Raw genomic sequence first — 23727 nt, 5'->3', positions numbered from 1 at the left:
GATATTTGGTATGCAGCATGGCGTAATTGCATGCCAGCTCGCATTCCACTAGGAACATGCGGGGCCAAGCTTTTGGGGCAGACGAAGGAATGTAATACATTGTTTTTCTTGCAAATCTTCTAAGCAAGAGAGAGGATTTAAAATCGCTACTTTCCTTCTTGTCCTGCTCATCACTGAAAATCCTCGTCATTAGTTTTAAGTCACGTTCTCAGATTTCAAGATGAGATTCTCCTCAGTTGTCCTTGCTCTCTTTGCGCTAGCCTCAACTGGCCTGGCAGACAAATCCTGTACCCCTAGCTTCGACTACTGCTCTGATGTCTTGATCGCGTCTAAAGGTAAGCAGAAGGCCTGAATGTTAGAATGGCTTTGGGCTAATTCATATAGGCTTCACTGAGGCGGATCTGGAGGATGTCCTGAAGGGCACCGACCTCGAAAATGAGGATGTCGCGAACATTCTCTTCCATTGCACAAACCCCGGCATTGTTGGCCACCCGAAGCTATGCAGTAGTGGATGCAAGGATCCGGCCCAAGAGGGAAGCCACCAGTGCGATGGGTAAGCTGTATTCCAAATCTCTCCACTCATTTTTGGGGTTTTGGTGCTGACAATAGGTAATCTTAGCTAAATCCTATATTATGCGAGACCATTCCACTTGCATGCATCATACCAGTAAACGCGATATTTACATCCAATAGACTAGCTGCCAAACTCATCATCCATCCAACCTTCCTTATATCTCATGTAAAGGGATTTGGAATATACTGTGGAAGACATCATGAACACGACCTTAGGCACGGGTCTTGCTATAGCGTCAGTAAGAGAATTTTTCACCCGATATCGCTATAGTTCCGCATCCGATCGATCTAAAGCTCCCCAGCCAGAATTATTGGCGGGTGTGCCTGCCCCACGTAGAACGCAGAATACCCCTGAGCCACCAAGAAGATTATTACTCATGGACTACTTTCTGCACGGGGTGGTATCCCCCTCCCCGATGAGGGTTTCGGGTCATTGAATCGATTCACAAAGTTTAATTGTCTCGGAGATTGACCGTTAGCGATTCTGCAAATAGGTTAATCTAGGGTCAATCTTGCCTTGCGGCCACCCGATTCGCACATGCTTATCTGCGGAACAGCGCCAAGCCGCAGCTTATCTGGGGGCGTGACGGTGATTAGGTTATGCATATTGCTCCCCCCCCAAAGACTCCGATAAGGCGCCGTTTCTATATGTGATATCGCAATCCCAGTAGCATGATGGGAAATCAACTTTCAAATTATCTCTTTTTCCATGGCGGATTCTACTGAATCGTCCGCAAAGCCCCATGTGGCCACAATCATGGCGGATTCTACTGAAGCACCAAAGCCCCATGTGGTCTCAACCATCGCTAGTGTTGATATCGACCCCCAGGCAGAGCGGGCATTGGTCTGGAAATTCGATCTTCGTCTGCTGCCCGTTCTGGCAACCATGTACCTCTTCAATAGTCTTGATAAGTCCAACCTAGGAAACGCAAAGACGGATGGGCTTGAAGGTGATACCGCCATCCTACTATTCGCCGTGATCCCGTCTAACATCTCGTGTCACCAGAAACGCTCCATCTCAAAGATAACCAGTACAATATGCTTCTGAGCATTTTTTTTGTGCCGTACGTCCTGACGGCACCTTTTCTTGGCTTACTGGGGAAAAAATATGGCCCGAATATCGTCCTTCCAAGCATGATGCTTACCTTCGGTTTATGCACTATTTTGGTGGTTGCCGTGTACAACTTCAGTGGTCTTTTTGCTATCCGGTGGTTTTTGGGAATGTCAGAGAGTGCATTCTTTCCTTTGGTGATCTACTACCAGACAACGTAAGTTGAATAGTTCTGAAAATATTTCTTGGGGGCACAGACTGATTATCATTTTAGTTTCTACCGCCGAGGTGAACTTGCCCGTCGACTAGCCATCTTCTATGCTGCACAAAGCATTGCCTCTGCATTCTCTGGTTTATTAGCGTTCGGCGTGTTCCGCATAGAGACCGGTCCATTAGCGTCATGGCGCTACCTGTTTCTAATTGAGGGTGGGGGCACTGTGCTCTTTGCCCTTTTTGCCCTGTGGTACCTGCCCAGATCCGCCTCCGAAGCCCGATTCTTGACACCTGAGGAAAAGGAGCTTGCATATCTTCGACTCCGCATCGATAGTTCCTCTGTCGTGAATGAGAAGTTGAATATCCGGGATGCCTTCCGGATCTTCAAGCACTGGACTAGTTGGGCCATTTTGGCTATCCAGATCTGTCTTGGTGTGCCACTCCAAGGAGTGCAACTGTTTCTGCCCGTCATTATCAAGCGCCTTGGCTACAGCACCGTCAAAACTAATTTATACACCGTGGCACCTAATGTGTCGGGTGCCGCCATGTTGCTCATTCTGGCCTTCTGCAGTGACTGGACCAGATGGCGATTCCCCTTTATTGCACTGGGCTTCCTGTTCACTTTTGTGGGCTTTATCATTTACGCAGCCATTGATGTTGAGCATGATCTAAGTGTTGCTTACTTTGCAACTTTTATGATGACTTGGTAAGTTCGATTGACTCGTACGAGTGATCGACCTTTTGCTAATGAGTCTTTCAGGGGTACATCGGCACCTTCTGTTCTCCTTGATTCTTGGTACAATAATAACGTTGCCAATGAGGGACGACGTGTCGTTCTGACTAGTATTGCTGTCCCAGTCGCCAACCTCATGGGAGTGGTCAGCTCCAACATTTTCCGCAGTCAGGATGCACCCAAGTATCTTCCAGCTTTGATCACTACCGCTGCCTTTGGCGGCACTGGAATTATTTTGACTTTGGCTCTTGGTCTTTGGATGATGATGGATAATAAAAAAAGAGACCGGAGGCAGGGTGTCCATGTCAAAGCAAGGGATATCGCTACTGAAAACCTAGATGACGGGCCTGCAAGTGACGACTTCCGGTGGTTCTATTAATGGGATACAATATTATATCTTTGATGATAATGACGTTTGTTTTATGGCTATTTGCCAAGTCTTTCCAATTCAACTTGTACAGAAGAACAAATTTTTTATCTCACTTTTACTCCATTTTGCCTTGTCCTATTCATGTGACCCAGTTTCTTCACCGTTCCCCGTCGAGGGTTCACGCCGAGTCCCACTTCCAAATAACCGGCGATGGCTTGTTATTCAAAAGCGTACCTGCTAGGTGTATTGCCCATTCATTGGTCTGCACCTGGACTTTTAAACGCCTCTTGTTTGAGAACTGACTATGTCATAAACTTGTGGGTATCCTTGATCAGGACAGGACCTACACACGATGAGAAATCTTGATGAAGGCAAAAGGTCACGGTCAGATACTGCTGGATTGATTGTCAAGAGCCACTAAATTAACATGAATATCGGGCACATAATAAGACAACCTCCTATTTGGTAACTGGCAATGGCAACGCTTACCATCGCTGCCACTAGAAGGAAGAGTCAAGGTGGAAAAGTATGAATCCCCCAGGCATATTGCGAATACCCCAGTATGATCAGTCAGCAATTTCATAACCGACGTTGACTCTTACATCTTCAGACCTCGCTTATACCTATCCAATATTAGAGCGAACTTTCTGCTAATTGAAATTCTTTTGACTGCCTAGTTGACATGCCGGTCAAGGGTTAGTGCACCAGCCTCAAGTTCTACCACCCGACTTCTTGCCCATCGTACTGATTGTTTCCTAGTGGGTTCTCCCAACCTGGCACATGGATGTTCACAAACTTTCCATTTTGGTGGGGGCCTGTCTGTTGTAAAATATCCACAACCTTCTCTGCTCCAGTTTCGACGGGCAGATCTGCCCGAGAGCTGCCGAGGTCGGTACGCAACCACTGTTCAGGTCAGCAAGCAAAGCTCAAACTTTTCAAGGTGTGATATAGGATACTGACACCAGGAGTGACGGCCAAGAAGGTAAAACCGTCGGGCTCGTATTGCTGGGCGTATTGAACAGTCAGCATGTTCAACGCGGCTTTTGTAATCTTATAGGCAGGCGTGGGAGATTGCCTGTAAATTTCAGCCTTTGCGAAGGAGCCCAGAGTTGTCGATCTAAACCGCATTAGCCTCGCTTGCTCGTTTATGTCAGAAGCACGCATACTCGCTCACATATTGATAACAATCTTTTTCTTTCCTTTCCTGAGAAGAGGAAGAAAGGCCTGTGTCACGTTATGAACGGAGGTGACGTTTGTGTGGAAAATGTCGTCGAGGTTATCCCTACAGACATCATGTCAGACAGAATGTTCGACAGTGCAATTCAGTTCTTACATTCCCGCCAGCCCGTCTGGAGACCGGTCCATCAAACCAGCGTTGTTGACGAGATAGTCGAGCCCCTTCCCATGTAACTTTCCCTCGACCAGATTCGCCGCTTCTTGGACGCTAAGTTTGTTGGTCACATCTAGCTTGACTATTTCAACTCGGCCAGAAGAGGCATCCACAATTTCCTTTAGTTGTGGCGAGTTGTCCTGGCGCGCGGTCGCGATAATCTTGCCCACATCGGCTGCGGGCAAGGAGGCAAGGCGGGAAATGAGAGCCAGGCCAAGACCACGCGATGAACCGGTCACCAAGTAAGACGCCATGAGATGTATGTAGTGTTGTTGGCTGGTCGTTAGGTTAGCTGTCGTTGATGGGAGTTATCCATCCCGCCCTTCAACCCGGTGGATGGCGGCGCATCTTGACTTCGCAATCTCCGCGTTAACTCCGCGCTTGCGGCCTCCACAAATCGGGACCCGGATCTCAGAGGCCGTTGATTATTCAGAGTGAGCATTTGTCTGCATTTTTGACGGGGCCTCGGATTAGCTCCAGCACGCAAATTAGTGACTACAAATCTAGAAGTGACTTCTACAGTACTTGCTTTTCTCAAGCCAACAACCGCATCAGACCACCATGTAGGCCGAGGGTCTTGAAGCTATTACGTCATCGACATTATAAATCTCCCGCGAAAGTAACCTTCATGTGCTTGCAAACACGCAAAATCAAAGAACTCGATATCTACGGGTATAAATATATCGAGGTGTCATGGAAGGCTCGACATGAGCATCAGCTGGATGCATTGGTCACTGCTCCAACAGATATATTTGTATTGAAGTTCACGTCTGAAAACATAGAATCGTTTGTCGAACGTAGCGATATCGGTATAGGCTAGTAAGGGAGATGTTCAATGAGATTGCGATGAAGATCAGATTGATGGATGATGGTAGAGAAAGTCAGCGGGTGCTGTTGCAAGCTTCCCTATGGTGCGTACGGGCGCACTGATCGTCCGTAAGATCGATACTTGGCGGTTATAACGCTCGAACTCATGAGTAATCCAGAAGTATATTATACAAAAACATAAAAGAAGGCACTTGATGAATAAGCCCGTTCTTAATGGTAAGTTACGTTCCACATATTTCGACATCGTGAAATATTAATATGTAAAAAGAAGGAAAATGGCCGAAATGCAGCTTTACACCCTTTCACTTACAGCCACTTGTTCGGTCTGGTCTCTCACCGGGATGTTTTCAACATCGGGTTCGGGCTCACTGTGGCCAGTAGCATTGGTAGCTTGGGTGGGCTGAGTGGTGCGGTTATACGACCAGCTGTCCGTCCCGAGAGAGCTTGGGAATCCAATTCCTCGGATGAATGCCCTGCGGTGACTTCGAGGGCCCCATGCCCAACCTGCTCCACGGCGGATGGGAATGTAGTACATTCGGAAACCGATATAGGCAAAGACGATTCCAATGAGAGATCCAGATATAACATCAAACCCATGGTGCCGGTAGTTGAACCAGCGGGATGCTGAGATGAAAAATGCCGTAGCAGTGGGTACGAAAGCGAGGATCATCAGCAGCACAGGGGGTGCGGCACCACGCGTGCGGACTGAACATCGGTCATCGCTATGATCTTGTCCCTCGACTGGGAATTGAGGCAAGTAGGGAAATCCGACAGAGAGTTTCGCAACTAGCCATAGTGTCAGATAGCCAAGTCCGGCGAAAGAAACTAGCGAGGTATTGAATGAGCAATTGTTCGTCAGGTCACTTCAGGATCAGTACTCACAGGATGAATGGCCACTAGGAAAGCTGGCGAACCCATCAACGCGCAGGTTGTAGGATTGATCCCGGCAGATCCCCCAGTCCACCAGAACCGGGGCCCCCTCAGGGCGCTCACCGAGGCCGCCGACCACATGCTGGGCGATTGTGCTGACATCTGGGTCACATCGTGCCAGCAGATCCGGACGTGGCTTTCCGAGCAGAGTCTTCAATCCTTGTGTAGACATCCAGGCGCCTGCCAGAGCAAGAGCCAGTCCCATCCAACCCACATTCCACTCCCAGAGCGTGCGGCGCAAGAGCTGCGATTTGGACGACTTTGTGCCCGCGACCGTAGCGGTACCCGAGATGAGCAACAAAGTCCCGATTAGGATAATGATGGCTGGCGCAAACAAGCCGACAAGGACAAGGGTCTCGTTGGTGACAGTCTCATGCTCGGTGTAGGGGAAGGAGATGGTCGGGTCCGTGAGGGAGAAAGGGTGCTGGTTGGGATCCAGCTTATAGAATCCGTAGCCGATCAGGGCGACTCCACTATTCGATCAATGGGTTAAAAAGCTTCCAAGATATTAATGCCGGCCGGACGTACACGATGAATACCCAATCAACAATATACGACAGCACCAGTAGCTTCGAGATGTGCGCGAGCGCATCCTTGGCGGGCATTGCGCCTGTTCCGTGCTCCAGACTGATTGTGCTATACTCGCCCATATAAGTGGTTTATATATCCCAGCGATCACGCAACCGCCTATTGCAGCCTACCAGATAAACAAATTCCCAGTGATACGCGCGGAATGGGATGACGTCGATGCTGCAAGCTCGTGTTTAGCCTGTGGCGCTAGGCAACAATCCCCGGGCGGCGGGGCAGGTTGCAACCCAATTTCGAATGAATTGCAAGGAATGCCGGGGGGCGTGAGAAAGGCGTGAGGGTCTCGAGGGGCTCGAAGTGGGCAAGAGGAAAGCAAAGTAGAAGAAGCAGAGGAAAAGAGGGTCCAAGGGGAGGAAGAAATGAGTGGGGTTCTAGGCAGCTACAAATCGATCCCCTTGGTGTGCGCCAAGCGGCGTGGCTGAGCACGACGAGTTTAATCCCCAACTTGATTCCCAAAAGGGCATGCCGGCAGGTGCACGTGTGGAAGAGCTTGCCTTTGTTTCGCTACTAACTAAGTTGCGTGTCTATTATGATTTATGATCCATGGACTGTGGTGGCGATCGTGCGCAAAGCTTGTTTGCGGAAATGTTTGATGGACTACGGCTTGGACTGGCTTTGTTTATTTGTTTACCTTCCTCCATACTCCTATAGTGTACGGAGTGCGTCACGGTGGCATCGGAGTTACGGCCTCGCATCCACGACCGGTGTGCGCGCTGCTAGTAGGCCACATTATAGTTTGAAATGATATCCTCGTCCACGCTCACCTTTACCGGGCCCGTTGCTCACGCACGGCGTGTTTTTTCCACGTGAGCCACACACCGGCGGAAGACCAGGGCAGTTCCAACGAGGGCAGAAATTAAAAAGGCCAAGTAATACCGCGCCTGTATTTCTGAGGATTGTAGTCGGCTGGGATTGCAGCGCCAGGGCCATAATCTCGGGGATCGAATCCCAACTGGATGAGCTCCGGCCCGTCCAAAGCGTGTAGACGGTGAGAGGCACGACCACCACGCAATGGATATGGCTGGCAAAGTTACCGACCGAAATGATGCACGGCTTCGCGGTGCGACCGGACACGGCGGATCAGGATACCAGCACATGCAGCATTATCTCGACCGAACCATGTGGGCCCGCGACTGCCGTAGTTGGTAGAAACGCGGCAAGGTCGATGGCCCGATAATAGCCATCTATGGCGACAGGTCGCGCTCCCTTTTCATGGAGGCAATCAAGAATCCTCGGTTTGGTTATTGCCATCTTGACCGCCTTAGGTTCCGAGGGCCAAGGCCAGCCGATTGGCGCAATTCAGCGACGGTTTCACCACGCAAAAGCCCGGGGTGGGCAGCATGAATGCAATACAAACGCCGAATTTCGAGGATTATTGGCAGCTGTTTCCATGTACTTCCTGGGATCCCAATCTTTTCCAACTTTATCTACCAGTGTAGATTGACCGTGCACCAGCTACCTCCAGTAGAGCGGGCGATGTGCCATTAACACACTCTGCCTCTAATATATATCTTAACCACCTGAACTTCAATTGAGACTGTATATTGCAAATAGGTTCAAAATATGACACAATTCCCAAAACATATCATACTGTGACTACATCAGCAACCAAAGCCCTGGGTATATGTTAGAACCAAGGTGTTTGTCGGGTATCCCAGCTGTTAGCCCTTGCGAAAAGGTCTGCGGTCCTGTCGGCGTATCCCTCGAACCATTTTTCTCTTGGGCTCCTAACTTACTGGGTACTAGGTGGACCGATCCACATATGTAGATTTACACCGAGATGATTGCCATCTTCCAACAGGAAAATCATTAATGGTCTCTTAAATTTGCAGCTTTACTAGGTACCAGTGTTTTCGTTATATACGTGATAGGTTGCATTTATAACCTCCTGAAAGATATCAATATTACGTTCGGCTGTATAGCATTACATGTTGACTCTTTATATACACCTGGGCTTGTGGTTTAGTGGTATAATACTCCCTTAGCATGGGAGTGGTCCGGGGTTCGATTCCCCGCGAGTCCAGAAATTTTTTGACTTTTTGATGGCCACAACGGATATATATACCCGTAATGGGTCCGGTCCGACTTTGTGTTAACATTACTATAGAGTTGCAGCTAAGCTACTTAGGACCTAGCTAGAACAGTAGGCGCTCAGAAATACATGTGCCGTGAGTGCGGAACCCACCATCCTTCGGTCTAGTGCTGGTCTCCATTTTTCTTTTTTTTTCTATTTCAGCGATCATTTAAAGGTAATCATGGGGGCGTTTGTTTCGGCCGAAAACCCTCCCAGTTTTGAAGCTATTCGGAAGCAAACTGCATAGTAATTTCCAAGTATATAGCTTCCCCGTGTGTGTCGCAAAGATTGTTTACACAATATATTCCAACACTTTCCTTTGTCGACTCTTCCGTAAATGGAGACTGAAGTTTCTATGTGTTTGCCATAGCAAACCCGCTCGAGGGAACGTTAGAAAACCCGAAAACCTATGTAGACTTGATAAGCGACTCGATGATCTCTTGTATCGATAATTCGCCAGGGCAATAGATGTAAACCTCAAAATTACCAATAAACGGTGGACAAATACCAATTAGGATATTCAGGCAACAATCCTACTAAGTATTTTGGTAGGGCATTGCCGTGGTGAACTACTGGAACCCTAGTAAGTACTTTTGTCTATCAAGGCCTTTGAATCGTCTGTCAATTCCACGTGCATTATGATGATAATTCAGAATCATCACTCTATGTGATATTAAATTGAGCAGCAACCTGAGCTGAGCTCGATATCACCACTCCAGGACAACACTATCCCACATGAACCCATGCCAAGTAGTGTTCCTCACCATGTTGAAAGTAAGCTCATTCCAACCCTCCTTCAGCAATGCCTTGTCAAAGGAGTACTCAAGCAAATGCCACTCTCCTGCACCCGTTGCAGAGCGATACAAGCATGGGTCGGAGGGCAGCAAAGAGGAACCGCTAGTCATATTGCCAACCCGAACTCCATTGACGAGGATGTTAGTGCTAGCTCCTGAGGAGTATCCAGCCAGTGAAACGATCAGATTGGGAGCCGCAGACTGACTGGCAGCCGGGGCCTTAAATCGCACTGTCCAGTTACCTAAGTATGTCTGTCCGAAACACCAGTCGAGCGGCTTCGACTCGCCAATGATATATGTTAGATTGGCTGGGCATGAGGCGACAAGGGCGTGCTGGTGGGGTGCTCCACCGTGCAAGAAGCCATAACTGTAGCGATCGAAGTCACCGATCTGGAAGAGTTTCTCCTTTGTTGACACTTCCCAGGTGAGGCTGCCGAGGCTTGTCTCCGCAGACTTCTTCACGGTAACATCATTCTGGTGAAGGGAAGTGGTCACATCTGCGATGGAACTCCCGTTGGACCAGGCCTGCAGACCGTACGTAGCAGCGCGAACATTGGAGAATTCGAAGTTGCCATTTCTATCAGCGTATGCGGTATAGTAGTATGTTGAGCCCATATCCAAAGAAGTTTTATTCGGGTCGTTGTCGCCGAGGAAGACGGCGGCATTGCTAGCAGGGCGCCCGTCAGAGAGCATGATTTTGCCTCGTACAGTGCCACGACTGTGGTATTCTTCGTCATCCAGCCAGGTGTATGGCCAAGAGCGGAATTCCTCTGCGGCTCGTTTGGCTGCATCCTGCTTGTCGCCATCGTTCTGTAGAATGTGTTAGTAAGAGAGGATTGCTGGAGCGCAAACCCATGATACATACGAGATACCAAAGCCAAGGTCCCCACATCTTGCCATCTGGGAATACGTCGGAAGAGGAGGCCATGAAGTGAGTGCCATGAATCATGTTCAGCTGCACGGCATCTCCGGTGGATGATTCTCGGTGGACCTGAATTAACAGTCAGTCTTATTCACCTTCCGTAGTTCAGACGTCTCGATGAGCCTACCATCAGCTCCTGCTTCAAGTGATCACCATTGTAATAGTCCTTCCCAGCGTTAATGTACCAGCTCCCGAACCCGCCTCCATATACACCAAAGTAATCCTGGTTTCTGGACCAGGCAGTAAAGTCATACTTGGTGATATAACCGCTTCCATCGGGCTTCAACCACGTCTCATCCTGAACCTTGTTCCCGGGCAGGTATTCACTCAAGGGCGGTAGCTCTTCGTCCTTTATATTCGTTCTACCCTTTGTGAATGTCGTATTATCCAGCCGCCAGAGTGTCCGGAATTCACCAAGCGTGGGCAGAGCGTGGTTCACAAAATATTGATAGGCACCTGACAGACCAGAGAAAATGACCCAATGCATGTCTCCCTCTGCGGCAGTGAATGAGACATCGATATATTGCTTGCCATGGTAGGTACCTCGTTTGGTGATGGACGCCGAGGTCCACTGCAAATTAGACGCTGCGCCGTCTTTAGCGGAATTAGTCTTGTAGAAAAGTGGGATCTATTGCTCTTTGGGGAGGGCTAGCACATACTGTAGCTTACATAGTGGCCAACAGCCTCCCCAACGCAGTCTCTTCCCTTGTACATCAGCTTGATCCCGTAGATCTGCTGCTGAGTAACGTTCCAGATCTCATTGCCAAGGACCCATGTTGTGTTGTCCACTTGTGTTAAGAATGGCTCGCTGGCAGTCTTGGAGGGGAGCGCGTAAATGGTGCCAAACAGCAATGATGCCGCAGCAAAAATCAAGCTCTTCATTCTGTAGCTCCCAAGGAAAGGATTAATCTGAAATTATGGGGTGAATGTGCGGATAATCGGGCCCTAAGACCCTCTCATATACTACGTGAAGGATGTCCAAGCCATATTGATTCGGTTCAATAAACACCGAAGACCTTGATATTACGATCCCTATTATTTTCAATCTTTTTCTGTAGTGAAAGTTCCTATGAACAATGAGCCAGGTGTGGGATGCCCCGCATTCCGCGGGATTATTCCAGTGTGGCCTCTCCACTTCTCCGCAATTGAACCTAACTCCACAGACTCCACTATACGGGCGTGTTTCTGAAGCGGCCGCTAACACTACACGTGCAAAAACCCTTGAATGAGAATTCAAACTTGGAAAATGGTGTCCTTAGCAGAGAATGGTGAATAATGACGGACCGTGGCTACTTTGTAGATCATATATACTTCGAACAAGCACAGGCCGCCTGAAGATTACTGTCCGATGCGAATGTCTCTATATTGAAAGTTAGAAAGAGCAGTTACCGATCACGTTTAGAAGCTTGCAGTTAACAGATCTTCTAGACTACGTACTAGTTACTAAAATGAATTGCGATGGCCAAGAGGAAGATCATGCGGGGTTTTTAGTTGTAACTAATGGCATCCATTGGCGGACGAATTGTCTGAAATTGTTAGCCTAGCGCCGCGCTAGCAAGCGAAATGAACGCCGCTAAGTCTGTACAGATTGTAAACGATGAGTGTTGTTCAAGGAACTCGGACGACATTAACCCGGTTACCCCGCAGATGACGAAGCGAAAATGTGCTGAGCCTACATTGCATGGAATATTCATTGCTTTCAGTCGAGCTTGTTCAAGTAGTCAAACATCCAATTACCTCTCGAGCATAGGTAGTGGCTAAAGCCTTTCCATATACTCCCTAAAGATAAAGATAGCTTGTAGGTAGTAATTTATAAATGGAAGTATTGTAGTGGGGGAACTGCTGACTGCATAAAGTGGTGGTCTATTGGATGATTCGGCATTTTGTGATATAACATGCTTCCCGCCTAGACAGAACGCCCAACCAAAATCGCGCCTCCCACAGGAACACATCATCTTCCACTATATATTATGCCACGCAAATGTATCGAGAACGCGTCAAAATCAGAGGAGAGAGAGGGTAGGATATTATTGGCTAGAGATGCCTATAAAATAGCCAATTTCCCTCTCTTCGTGTAGCAGCGACTAGGCTATCTATGATTTAGATATTATTAATATTCTTAGCCTAGATTTCTGATAGCTATTAGAAATCCTATATATAATCTACTCCGAAAGTCTTCTAGTGGTCTTTTGGTGGTCCTTATAGACCGACGAGCCCCACACTTCTTGCAGTCGACCAACCATGGATCCTTTTTAAGAGTGAGTTATGCAGGGCGGCCTGAAATTTGCCCGCATAAACGCAGCCTGTGCCATAATGGGGGATGGAAGGTACTTCAGAGTTTCCTGCCCCTCGCTCATTTATTTTCTACCAAGGAATGGGCGACGATTAACTAGTTCCCAATAAAGTATTCCACTGTCGTGTTATATCACGCCCACCCTTGACCTTACACCATGGCATTGAACGGCAAGGTTGCACTGATTACAGGAGGGATCAAGAATCTTGGAGCCGAGACAGCGCGCGAGCTGGCTGGCGCCGGTGCGAACCTGGGCCTCCATTACAACTCCGCGAGTAGCAAGACCAATGCTACTGAACTGGAAGCCGAGCTGAAGCAGAAGCACCCTAGCTTGAAGGTCGTGTTCTACCAGGGCGATCTGACCTCGGCTGCAGCTGTAGACAAGTTGTTTGATTCGGTGCTCAAGGATTTTGGCAAGATCGACATCGTGGTGAACACGGTTGGGAAGGTGTTGAAGAAGCCCATCGCTGAGATCTCGGAGGAAGAGTACGACTCTATGTTTGCGTAAGTGGCCACGGGTCCAGAAGGATATGAATGATGAAACCAGCATTGATTTGTATTGGCATAGAATCAATTCCAAGGCCGCCTTCTTCATTCTCAAAGCCGCTGCCCGCCACATCTCCGACGATGGCAAGATCGTCACCATTGTTACTGCCTTGCTGGGCGCCTTCACCGGCTTGTATACCTCATATGCGGGATCGAAGGCACCAGTGGAGCACTTTACTCGAGGTGTTTGCAAGGAGTTGCAGGCACGGCGGGTGAGTGTGAACAATGTGGCTCCGGGCCCAATGGATACGCGTATGTTATGCCATAGAAACCAAGAGACATGAAAGACCGACGCTGACCTTAAGCAGCATTCTTCTACCCCCAGGAGTCGCCAGAGGCGGTCGAGTTCCACAAGAGTAACGGCATGGGCAACCGATTAACCATGGTGCAGGATATTGCGCCGGTGATTCGATTCCTCTGCACCGACGGCGCATGGATCACCGGCCAGACCATTTTTGCGAACGGCGGGTACACGACTCGTTGAGAGAGGAGGTACGATTCATCGTGTTGTTCAAGACAGATATTCTTCCGCTTAGGTAGTTGTGATGCAACCGGATATGGAAATTGTTTGTGTTAAGCGGCCAGAAAGCGTATCGAGTAAAAGGCCTTGGTGGCCTGTGATTTTGGGCTGCGACCACCCGCACTGCGTTATTGCGTCATTGTGTCCGTTGTGCCACCGGCATCACCTGCTCCTCTCGGCCCTACTGCCAAGCCCCACTAGCCTGTTTGGGCGGACTAACTCGAGGATAATCACATGACATGGCTGCCCGCCCTAAGCCCAAAGAGGAAGACAAGCGGTGACATCAGTCCGCGCCGCGTTTTGCATGTCGTCGCAGGTACTTTCTTCCAAGGGGGGGGCCCTTGCCCAGAGATGTGGTCAGACAAAGCAGCTTCACCCGACTCGAAGAGAGAGAGAGAGAAAACAAAAGCGTCCTTCATTTACCCCCCTCAATACCCACCCAACTTCTCAAGTGTTAGCCATTACTCTTTTTGCCCCTCCTCCGCGGCTGCCAACAGGCTCTCCGTGTCTGTGACGAAATAGCCTGGTAACCTCCCCACTTCTGCTTTTTCTCACCGGAATTGGGTTCAACCCCTCCACCAGACCTTCACTAGCTCTCCGGCACCTATCTGTGGTCGTTTTCCAGTCCAATTCAATCCCATTATTTCAACCCCTTATCCCCTTCTTTTGAGTGGTTTTTGTGTTCGACCTCCTGGGACGGTCGACCCTCTTCAATTCCAACATGGATCCCGCCAAACATCCCGTTGAACCACCCAAGAAGCGCCGCATCGGTGTCCTCACCTCCGGTGGTGATGCCCCCGGTATGAACGGCGCCGTGCGGGCTGTCGTCCGCATGGCCCTTCACTCTGACTGCGAGGCCTACGCCATCTTCGAGGGCTACGAGGGCCTGGTCAATGGCGGCAACATGATCCGTCAGATGTACTGGGAGGATGTCCGCGGCTGGTTGTCGCGTGGCGGTACACTGATCGGCTCTGCTCGGAGCATGGCTTTTCGAGAGCGTGCTGGTCGGCTGCAGGCGGCCAAGAACCTGATCCTGCGAGGCATTGACGCCCTGGTGGTCTGCGGTGGTGATGGTAGCTTGACTGGTGCCGATGTTTTCCGTGCTGAGTGGCCGTCTCTGCTGTCAGACCTCATTGCGGCAGGCGAATTGACCCCGGAGCAGGTTGAGCCCTATAAGGTCCTGAACATCGTCGGTCTGGTCGGTTCCATTGATAATGATATGTCGGGCACCGACGCTACTATCGGCTGCTACTCGTCTCTGACTCGGATTTGTGACGCGGTCGACGATGTGTTCGATACCGCATTCTCTCACCAGCGAGGCTTCGTGATTGAGGTGATGGGTCGTCATTGTGGGTGGCTGGCCCTGATGTCCGCCATCAGTACCGGTGCGGACTGGCTGTTCATTCCCGAGATGCCCCCGCGGGACGGCTGGGAGGATGATATGTGCTCCATTATTACCAAGGTATGGCGCTCACTCCTCCAAAGGAAATGGCTCCCTTCACTTGTCCAACATACATGGCCGGTAACTGACCAATCGTCCCATAATAATAGAACCGCAAGGAGCGTGGAAAGCGCCGCACGATCGTCATCGTTGCCGAGGGAGCCCAGGATCGCCAACTTAACAAGATTTCGAGCTCGATCATTAAGGATATCCTTACAAAACGGCTGGGTCTGGACACCCGGACCACGGTCTTGGGCCACACACAACGAGGTGGGGCGGCCTGTGCCTACGACCGCTGGCTTTCGACTCTGCAGGGTGTCGAGGCCGTTCGTGCCGTCCTGGAGATGTCGCCTAATTCGCCTTCGCCCGTCATCACCATCCGCGAGAATAAGATCATGCGGACTCCCCTTATGGAAGCAGTCCAAGCCACCAAGGATGTGACCGAAAAGATCCAGGCCAAGGACTTCGACGCGGCCATGACCCTGCGCGATGCAGAGTTCAAGGAATACTACCACGCCTATCTGAACACAGCAACCCCGGATCATCCCAAGATGATCCTCCCTGAGGGCAAGGTGAGATGCAAAAGCTGGCACACCGCCTCATTAATTTCCATAAGCGATCAGTTTTCTGACTGGTACCTATAGAAAATGCGTATTGCTATCATTCACGTCGGCGCCCCCGCTGGCGGTATGAACCAAGCCACTCGCGCCGCTGTGGCCTATTGTCTAACCCGTGGTCACACTCCTTACGCGATTCACAATGGTTTCCCGGGTCTCTGCCGCCACCACGCTGACAAGCCGATTAGCTCGGTCCGTGAGGTCAAGTGGCTGGAGTCTGACAGCTGGGTCAATGAGGGTGGTTCGGACATTGGTACCAACCGCAGTCTGCCTTCGGAGGATATGGAAGGCACGGCCAAGTGCTTCGAGCTGTACAAGTTTGATGCTGTCTTCATGGTCGGAGGCTTTGAGGCGTTTACTGCCGTTAGCCAGCTGCGCCAGGCTCGTGACAAGTACGACGCCTTCAAGATCCCCCTCGTTGTTCTGCCCGCTACTATCTCCAACAACGTGCCTGGCACCGAGTATTCGCTTGGAAGTGACACCTGCTTGAACACCCTGATTGTCTTCTGCGATGCCATCCGGCAGTCCGCCTCTTCTTCTCGCCGCCGAGTCTTCGTCATCGAGACGCAAGGAGGCAAGTCTGGTTACATCGCGACCACGGCCGGTCTGGCTGTTGGGGCAGTGGCAGTGTACATTCCCGAAGAGGGTATTGACATCAAGATGCTCTCGCGCGATATTGATTTCCTGCGCGACAACTTTATCCGCGACAAGGGTGCTAACCGGGCGGGCAAGATCATTCTTCGCAACGAATGCGCCTCGAGCACTTACACCACCCAGGTGGTTGCTGACATGATCAAGGAGGAAGCCAAGGGTCGTTTCGAGTCGCGTGCAGCTGTCCCTGGTCACTTCCAGCAGGGTGGTAAGCCGTCGCCCATGGACCGTGTCCGTGCGCTGCGGATGTCCATCAAGTGTATGCAGCACCTTGAATCCTACGCTGGCAAGAGCCGAGATGAAATTGCCGCGGATCCTTTGTCGGCCGCCGTCATTGGTGTGAAGGGCTCACAGGTTTTGTTCTCGCCAATGGGCGGCGACACTGGACTGGAAGCGACCGAGACCGACTGGCAGCGCCGTCGGCCCAAGTCGGAGTTCTGGCTTGAGTTGCAGAATGTGGTCAACGTCCTGTCTGGCCGCTCTACTGCTCGCGCCACCGAGACCTGGACAATCTACGACAGTATGTAATCCCCGACAACCTCCCTTTTCCGGACAGTTGCAACCCGTTGGACGCTTGCGTGTTGGCCATTACCGTCTCTGTGACCTACAGCCGCCTGCGACGATGGTGTTGGTTGTTCCCTCCCTCCTTCTGCTGGGTATTAACACTTTTCGTTTTCTCTCCTCTCCAGATCCTTCTACGGTCCACTCTATTCCCTCCGTCCCTCACTCCCCTTGAAGGACTTCCTCATGACCTGGTCGCCCATTTTTCGGTCCGTCACCGGAATTCGTGACGCCCGACCGTGCTCCGCGGAAACTCCGGCCCTCACTCTGATACCAATGCTGTTTGCCCCAGACTGTCGCCTATGTTAGTGACGGTTTTCACCTCAAATGTCACAACGATGGATGCCCCCCCTCTCATGTTTGTATGATGATACGCCACACGCAGCCCAGATACCGTATGGATCTGGACGACACTTAGGCTTGGGAGATAAGGTGCCGCCTTCTCCGCCTTGTCCTGCCTGCTCTTTTGTGTTCACTTTTGGAACCCTAGTTGGAAGCGTATAGACAGTTGTCGCAGCTAGATCTGCCAGATATTAAGACATATAGCCACCCCTCTGTCTTTCGTCAATGCTAGATGATTTCATGTCCAACCCAACACGTTTTTTGAGTCCTACGCACGGTCTCAGGAGATAAAAAGTATTTGTTCGTATAGTCAGAGTGTGCACTTGATTCCAAAACCTTGGTAGTATGTTGCTTTATTGGTATGAGATAAATAAATTGTCGCGATTGGATCCCGCTGGCTACAATGTGACTGCGGAGACTGATATAATACGAAGAGGGCATGTGCGTCACGGAGTTAGATAGGATTGACTGCGCATTCCAACTCGTCCAAAAGATCCACTGTCTCTGCGGGGCTGGCAATCCAAGCAGTTGTGGAAGCTAGACGGGCCTGGTGAAACTATGAGTCAGCGTCATTGATCATGATCAATCAAGAACAAGGGTTCCCTTGTATACCTTAAAATCATTAGCCCCAGCCGATAAGAATTGGTCTCCAATGTGCAGCGTTTTCGATGGGTCGATGCCGCCGAAGTACTGCTGGCAGACTCGAACACCCCAGGACTTGTCACCGATGTCGACGAAGACATCATTTCCCCCTGGATGGACACAGAGAGTTAGATGATCCCCCAACAAGTAATGGAGATAGGAAGGTCACTTACCGTTGAAGGCGCAGAATGGGAGGCGGGAGCCGACGGCAGATCTTTCTACTGTATTCTGCACCACTAGCACAGTCTCCTCCAATTGCTCGCGGTTGATACGGACTCCATTCACTGGATAGACACCGACCGCCCGATCCTTGCGCAGGATGGCAGCTGGCAGACTCAGGTTTGCCGAACAGGCTCGCAGAGCCGACTCGGCGAGATCAAGAAGCTGTTTGATGTCTTCATCCCGCCATGCCCGCATGTCATCCAGCAGCCATTCATCACGGGGCACGTAGACGAGTCGGACGTCCGAGTCCTGATCAAAGCGGAATAAGAAATTGCTCTCGCCGCCCATAACGATGATGCCTTGCTTTTGCGCAGCAGTCAAGGTGGTCGAATCATGAACTGTATCCAAGAGGCCCCGTAGGCGGCCATAATATTTCGAAGCCTCCTCGTACCCGGCCGCGGTGACAATTCCTACTTTGCGCCCTTGCTCTAGAAGACGCATAATCCGCGGGATCACCGGGTTATCTGCCGTCAGACAGGCACCGTCATCGTAAAGGGTTACATCTCCATCGAAGGTCACCAGCTGGACCTCGCTAGTGCGGACGAGACCCTGCAGTTGGGCCGAGTTCAAGATGAGCCGGATATCGTTGAACGAAGGGGCTACGAATCTCCGCCGGCTAATGAACCGACGATTATCCTGGTACTTGAAAGCATCCTCCAAATGCAGGCGCGTGAAAAAAGTCCCAACCGAAGGCACCAGCAGCTTGAGCTTGGACTTGCCCGGGGCATTGCGTTCGTGATGATCAACTGCGGGGGCGCGGGGGTGAGCAATCCGACCAGAGGAAAACATCAAGAAACTAATTGTGTTGCCTAAGCACACCCCATATCGGACTTACTATGGTCGAGGATCAGATTTTCCACGTCGCGCATAATTTCGGCATAGCGCTGGTGGGTGTCGGCGGCAGCCGTGTTGAGCCCTTCGCTGGACTCCAGACAGATGGCCGTGGGCTGGGAATGCAGTACAAAGGGGACCGCTAGCAGGCCCTGGCAGTGTCGTGTTAACACCTAGCCACACAGTCCAGATAGCAGGCAATCTACCTTGATCCATTCAATCTACATAAATTTTAGTCCAGATCTCATCAGTCCGGGTGGGGGGAAGGGGGGGGGGGGGGGGCGGAGGAGGGTACGTACCAGTTGGTCCCGGCGATGTGTCTACACCTGCGGAGTTAGTGAGGGGCGATCCTTCGGGAGATCGAAGGCGTACCTTGAGGGCATCTCGTGGCCAGTCAGCAGACAGGTAAAAAAAGCAAACAGCAGGATTGGCTTACACTCGACGCGATAGCGAGTCGTCATGATTGCTTGCTTTGTGGGAGTGTCGATCGATCAGGAAAGGTGGCATGGCTTGCTGACCACAGTCCAAAGTCCCTCCGGGCGCACGTCCCTCCGGTCCCCGATGGTTACCTAGCGGCGCCAAGCATGAACATTGTTGACTCACTCCCCTAGGATGTCCACCGTAGGGGGAAAAAAGGGGGAACCGGACGCAACTGGGGATTGTGAGGCTGTCTGACTCACGCGGGGTCATTCGTGACGCATGGTTATCACCATCAAAGGTGTGGGGGAAAAAGGCCGTGCCCGAGCAGCTAGTTCCCAAAAGGCGCCTTTCTTGCTTGCAGGGCATCTGATTGGAACCAAGACTGGACTGGACTAAGGACACCGCTGAACTACCCTATGAATCGTGAGCGTGCAATGGAAGATTGATTACGAAGTGGCGGTCGCCCACAGCCTTGCTCGGCTCAACGGAGAGTCGATCGAGTGATGGGTCGGTGATCATCGGACTCCTGGATCCCCAGCACTTTGTGGTCGTATCGCGACCGATTCCCGCCCAGCTTCCTTGGCCTGGGGTGTGTCTGGAATGGGGACCGACGGGTCTAGATGCACCGACGATCTCGACAACTCAGGTCCTTGATATGTCACGATGAGTCTTTCGGGCAGCACTGCCACGACGCTGCTTCGTGTAGAATACGACCGAGACCGAGACCGCGGGGGAGAAGTATATAGGGCGCAATCGCGGATGCCTGGCAGTGCAGGAACGAACATCTTCAGGCAGAGGCATTTCGAGACTCGTTTGGCACGATTGTATAGCCTGAGGGAGTGAGCCGCTGTCTTCGAATCAAGAAGGAAGTATTGGGTTTCTGCCGCTCGATTATTTATGAGCATGTTGGTCGCTTCAAGACTGCCATTCCACACATTGCCCCAAATGGAGACACGAGAAAAGCAAAGGCAGGGCGATGCTCTGCCGCCATATGACCACTCGGAGGGCCCCGATTACCTTCTCGATGAAAAAGCATTTCTCCTCCCACCGGGCTCCGATGAACCTGGCCAGGCTGTTGCATCCACCTTGACCCGAGGTCTCCAAGTCCCATCCCGAACGTCCGCCGCGACCTCCGGATTTGACTATCCGGCCGTGTTGACTCAATACGGCATTTCACCTGGAGACTGGCAACAATTCACTCAGGTGATCGGCGATGAGGCCAAGCTTTCGCGACAGCAGTGGAGCACGGTGATTGGCAAGGGCCTCGGCACCCTTGCGATCGGCGGCCTGATGATCGGGCTTCTGGGCGCGGTTCCGGCAATTTTTGTCGCCCGCAATGCCCGAAAAAGGCAAGAACAGCGGAATTTGATTGCTGCAATGGCGGGCATGAAGGGAGAGCGACTCTCCCGCGACATCTCGCACTGGAACGAGACGTTCTTCCGGCCGAAGGGGGTGTTGATTCGGGTCGATCTGCCGGACGAGTATCTCGGCGAGATGAGCAAGATGGATCTGCATCGGAGTGATCGGCCCTGGGGCCGGTCCGAGGCCGAAGCTCGCGAGAAAGCGGCCCTCAAAGCGAGAATTGTCATCATTCCCATGGCCACAGCGTCACTGGCCTCGGGAGTAACATCGAGGACGGGGATTCCTGACGATTGATGCACTTACCTTATAAGGGGGGAATGCATGTTGGTGGTACGGAAAGGGGCAAAAGATCGCGCGGTGTGTTTGTTGGGAACTGCGTTGGTGTTATTTCTTTGAAGGTTTTCTTATTTTTTTACTTTTGAATTTGGGTATATGTTGGCACGATCAGGTGGCAAAAGGTGTTAGTGCAAAAGGGGGATTACGCGGGAGAATATGTAATGTACTGCCGTACAGCATCTTCACAGCCCTGGGTATTTCATTGAAACAAGTACACTCATTGAAATTTCATCATGGTATATCTCATCAGAAAGATAGCATCTCTGATACGGTAGAATTATTGCAACTAAGCATCCACAAGCCCTTTTTCCCCTTAGACACGCGCCGAGGCATCCTGTCGCTCGACATGCTGCGCAGTGCCTTGCTGAGACATCATCGTCTCGATCTTCTCATCGACCACCTGGTCACGCTCGTCGGCATCCCGGTTACCATAGAGGCCAATGCGGTACCATGGCAGCTCGAATAGGCGGTCCATGCTTTCCAGACTCCGACCGGCGGTCTCGGGGACGGTGAACCAGACCCACACTCCACCAATCACGGTGAGCACGCTAAAGAACCAGAAGGTCCCCTTGGGACTGATGCCGCCATCGGCCACCGGGAGCAGCATGTTGGGCACCGCCCGGGCATTTCCATACTGGTTGGCAAAGTGCAAAGTCATGGCCAACGAGGTGGCGAAAGCACGGATTCGCAGAGGGAACAGCTCGGCCGTCAGCAGATACTGCATCGAGTTCCAGCCGAGAGCCCAGCCGAAGCCCGAGAGGTAAATCATCGCAATCGCGCCCTTACTGGCGGCCTTCTCGTTCGCCGGGAGCTTGTAGTTCTTGACCACGCCCATCTCTGGCACAGCGGTCAGGAAGCCAGCAACATAGATCATCGCAATCGCCTGCAGGCTGATTCCGATCAGCAAGGCGCGCTTGCGACCGATCACATCAACGAGGAAGAGGGCGCACGCAATCGCAGCCACCAGCTTGACGATTCCGAAAACGGCTGTCACCAACAGGGTCTCATTGCTGCCCGTGACGCCCAACAGCTTGAACAAGTCGGGGGCGTAGAGAGTGATGGAGCCTGCACCCGACCACTGCGACATAATCTGTGCCATCAGAGCGAGGTAGACTCGGTAGAGGTTCGAGGGAATCATGAATGTCTCCTTAAGGATACCCATCGGTCCCGAACCCATGGTGGCCTCCATCTCAATCTGATGGGCGGTTTGAATGGCGTCGATTTCACGAACCACATACTCGTGATCAGCAGGGAGGTTGCGGAGGTGGGAGAGGTTGGAGATGGCCTTCTCCACCTGACCCTGCTTGATCAGGTAGCGGGGTGACTCGTATTGCAAGAAGGAAAGGAGGAAGATCAAGCCAGCAAAAATGACATGGAGACTGGTCGGAACCTCCTGCGTGCTGTTAGCCCTGGACCATACACGTGAATCAGGGGGTTCTGATGGTCGTCCTTACCCATCGTGCGTGAGTGTAATCGCCCATGTGCACCTGGCATCCGTAGTTGGCGAAATAGGCAAGCACAATGCCTAGAAATCAGAGGACTGGTTAGAAAATGCTATTCGGACGGCTCTGAAGCCTGTTGAGCACCTCAAGGGCGAAGGGGAATTGCAGTAGTACATACCCAAATAGACGAAACCGGTGAACACACATGTGCAGAGACCGCGAATCGCCGCCGGAGCCTGTGGAGAATCACTGGTCAGTCCCATTGCTGTCAGGTTGCGCGGGCCAAGAAGGCCCGCGCCAAGCGGTCGTCCGACTTACAATTTCCGCAAGATAGACGGGGGCCACCACCACGGTCTGCCCGACTCCCAGACCGGCAATAAACCGACCGGCGTACACCGCACCGAGGTTGCCATTGTTGCCCATGAAAATGGCGGCGCCGATCATCCAAACGAGACAGAGCTCACGAGTAGCCCAGATACGACCAATGCGATCACACACTAGGAAAGCACTACAGCCAACAGGAGCACGAGCAATCGAATTAGTGCACCATTCCAGCGCCAGCAGGGCCCACCGCAGCTCGTTGGTTCACTTACAAGAGAGCACCACCGACCGATCCAATCTGAACCATGGCCGAAACGTTGGCCTTGATGTTGGTCTGTTCCACCAAGCTGTAGGAACTGTAGTGGATAAATCGCTGGAAGTCCTTGGAGTTGAAGGCACCGGAGATGAGGCCCTCGTCGATACCGCGAGCGGCCCCCATCAGCCCGAAGGAGATGACGGCGAACCATAGTCTCCAGTTGAAGACCTCCTTGGGCTCGCCCAGGTTCTTCAGGCGGAAGATGTTGACAGGCTTCTTGGCTCCGCCGGCCATGATGAGCGGTTGAGGGAGGAGTAGTGCTCGATGAGCAGAAAATAGAAGTGAATGAGTAGGCGAGGAGGCGAGGGGCGGAAGAGAGACCGGGAAATTGGGTTGGAAAGTAGGAAAAACACCAATCCACGGGAAGTTCCAGCTTTCTTTAATACTCGAGAATTGTG

At 51.5% G+C, this 23727-nt stretch overlaps 11 protein-coding genes across 11 annotated transcripts; 6 read left to right on the top strand and 5 right to left on the bottom strand.

Annotated features, from left to right (window-relative positions):
- Positions 1-220: 220 nt before the first annotated feature.
- N7482_009061 (uncharacterized protein) lies at positions 221-557 on the top strand (the record flags this gene model as incomplete). Its single annotated transcript, XM_056691185.1, has 2 exons — positions 221-335; positions 385-557. The coding sequence occupies 2 exons, from the start codon at positions 221-223 to the stop codon at positions 555-557; spliced, it is 288 nt and encodes a 95-aa protein (XP_056538891.1).
- A 725-nt stretch (positions 558-1282) lies between these two features.
- N7482_009060 (putative MFS transporter) lies at positions 1283-2949 on the top strand (the record flags this gene model as incomplete). The annotated part of the gene is made up of 4 exons (XM_056691184.1): positions 1283-1523; positions 1580-1841; positions 1899-2543; positions 2598-2949. 4 exons carry the CDS (start codon positions 1283-1285, stop codon positions 2947-2949), a joined length of 1500 nt encoding a protein of 499 aa, XP_056538890.1.
- Positions 2950-3657: 708 nt separating this feature from the next.
- N7482_009059 (uncharacterized protein) lies at positions 3658-4584 on the bottom strand (the record flags this gene model as incomplete). The annotated part of the gene is made up of 4 exons (XM_056691183.1): positions 3658-3843; positions 3901-4057; positions 4115-4222; positions 4274-4584. The coding sequence occupies 4 exons, from the start codon at positions 4582-4584 to the stop codon at positions 3658-3660; spliced, it is 762 nt and encodes a 253-aa protein (XP_056538889.1).
- An 884-nt stretch (positions 4585-5468) lies between these two features.
- Positions 5469-6693, bottom strand: N7482_009058 (phosphatase PAP2 family protein; the record flags this gene model as incomplete). The annotated part of the gene is given in 3 exon segments (XM_056691182.1): positions 5469-6021; positions 6037-6561; positions 6617-6693. Coding segments are annotated over 3 exon segments (1155 nt in total), but the record flags the coding sequence as incomplete, so codon positions are not given.
- Positions 6694-9457: 2764 nt separating this feature from the next.
- On the bottom strand, positions 9458-11348 carry N7482_009057 (putative rhamnogalacturonase; the record flags this gene model as incomplete). Its single annotated transcript, XM_056691181.1, has 4 exons — positions 9458-10354; positions 10410-10535; positions 10594-11060; positions 11126-11348. 4 exons carry the CDS (start codon positions 11346-11348, stop codon positions 9458-9460), a joined length of 1713 nt encoding a protein of 570 aa, XP_056538887.1.
- A 1568-nt stretch (positions 11349-12916) lies between these two features.
- N7482_009056 (uncharacterized protein) lies at positions 12917-13789 on the top strand (the record flags this gene model as incomplete). Its single annotated transcript, XM_056691180.1, has 3 exons — positions 12917-13263; positions 13328-13557; positions 13614-13789. 3 exons carry the CDS (start codon positions 12917-12919, stop codon positions 13787-13789), a joined length of 753 nt encoding a protein of 250 aa, XP_056538886.1.
- A 757-nt stretch (positions 13790-14546) lies between these two features.
- N7482_009055 (ATP-dependent 6-phosphofructokinase) lies at positions 14547-17062 on the top strand (the record flags this gene model as incomplete). Its single annotated transcript, XM_056691179.1, has 3 exons — positions 14547-15287; positions 15377-15838; positions 15911-17062. The coding sequence occupies 3 exons, from the start codon at positions 14547-14549 to the stop codon at positions 17060-17062; spliced, it is 2355 nt and encodes a 784-aa protein (XP_056538885.1).
- A 94-nt stretch (positions 17063-17156) lies between these two features.
- N7482_009054 (uncharacterized protein) lies at positions 17157-17398 on the top strand (the record flags this gene model as incomplete). Its single annotated transcript, XM_056691178.1, has 2 exons — positions 17157-17161; positions 17224-17398. Coding segments are annotated over 2 exons (180 nt in total), but the record flags the coding sequence as incomplete, so codon positions are not given.
- Positions 17399-17891: 493 nt separating this feature from the next.
- isn1 (IMP 5'-nucleotidase ISN1) lies at positions 17892-19593 on the bottom strand (the record flags this gene model as incomplete). Its single annotated transcript, XM_056691177.1, has 8 exons — positions 17892-17984; positions 18050-18189; positions 18253-19047; positions 19137-19284; positions 19339-19353; positions 19432-19452; positions 19505-19515; positions 19569-19593. 8 exons carry the CDS (start codon positions 19591-19593, stop codon positions 17892-17894), a joined length of 1248 nt encoding a protein of 415 aa, XP_056538883.1.
- Positions 19594-20497: 904 nt separating this feature from the next.
- Positions 20498-21208, top strand: N7482_009052 (uncharacterized protein; the record flags this gene model as incomplete). The annotated part of the gene is made up of 1 exon (XM_056691176.1): positions 20498-21208. One exon carries the CDS (start codon positions 20498-20500, stop codon positions 21206-21208), a length of 711 nt encoding a protein of 236 aa, XP_056538882.1.
- A 355-nt stretch (positions 21209-21563) lies between these two features.
- Positions 21564-23563, bottom strand: N7482_009051 (putative MFS quinate transporter; the record flags this gene model as incomplete). Its single annotated transcript, XM_056691175.1, has 5 exons — positions 21564-22643; positions 22705-22775; positions 22871-22928; positions 23011-23200; positions 23286-23563. 5 exons carry the CDS (start codon positions 23561-23563, stop codon positions 21564-21566), a joined length of 1677 nt encoding a protein of 558 aa, XP_056538881.1.
- Positions 23564-23727: the final 164 nt, after the last annotated feature.

Source organism: Penicillium canariense, assembly GCF_028826845.1.
Source record: "Penicillium canariense strain IBT 26290 chromosome Unknown utg000007l_segment0_segment0, whole genome shotgun sequence".
Taxonomy (NCBI): Eukaryota; Fungi; Ascomycota; class Eurotiomycetes; order Eurotiales; family Aspergillaceae; genus Penicillium; species Penicillium canariense.
Note: the sequence above shows the minus strand (reverse complement) of the source record. Positions and strands in the feature narration are given on the sequence as shown.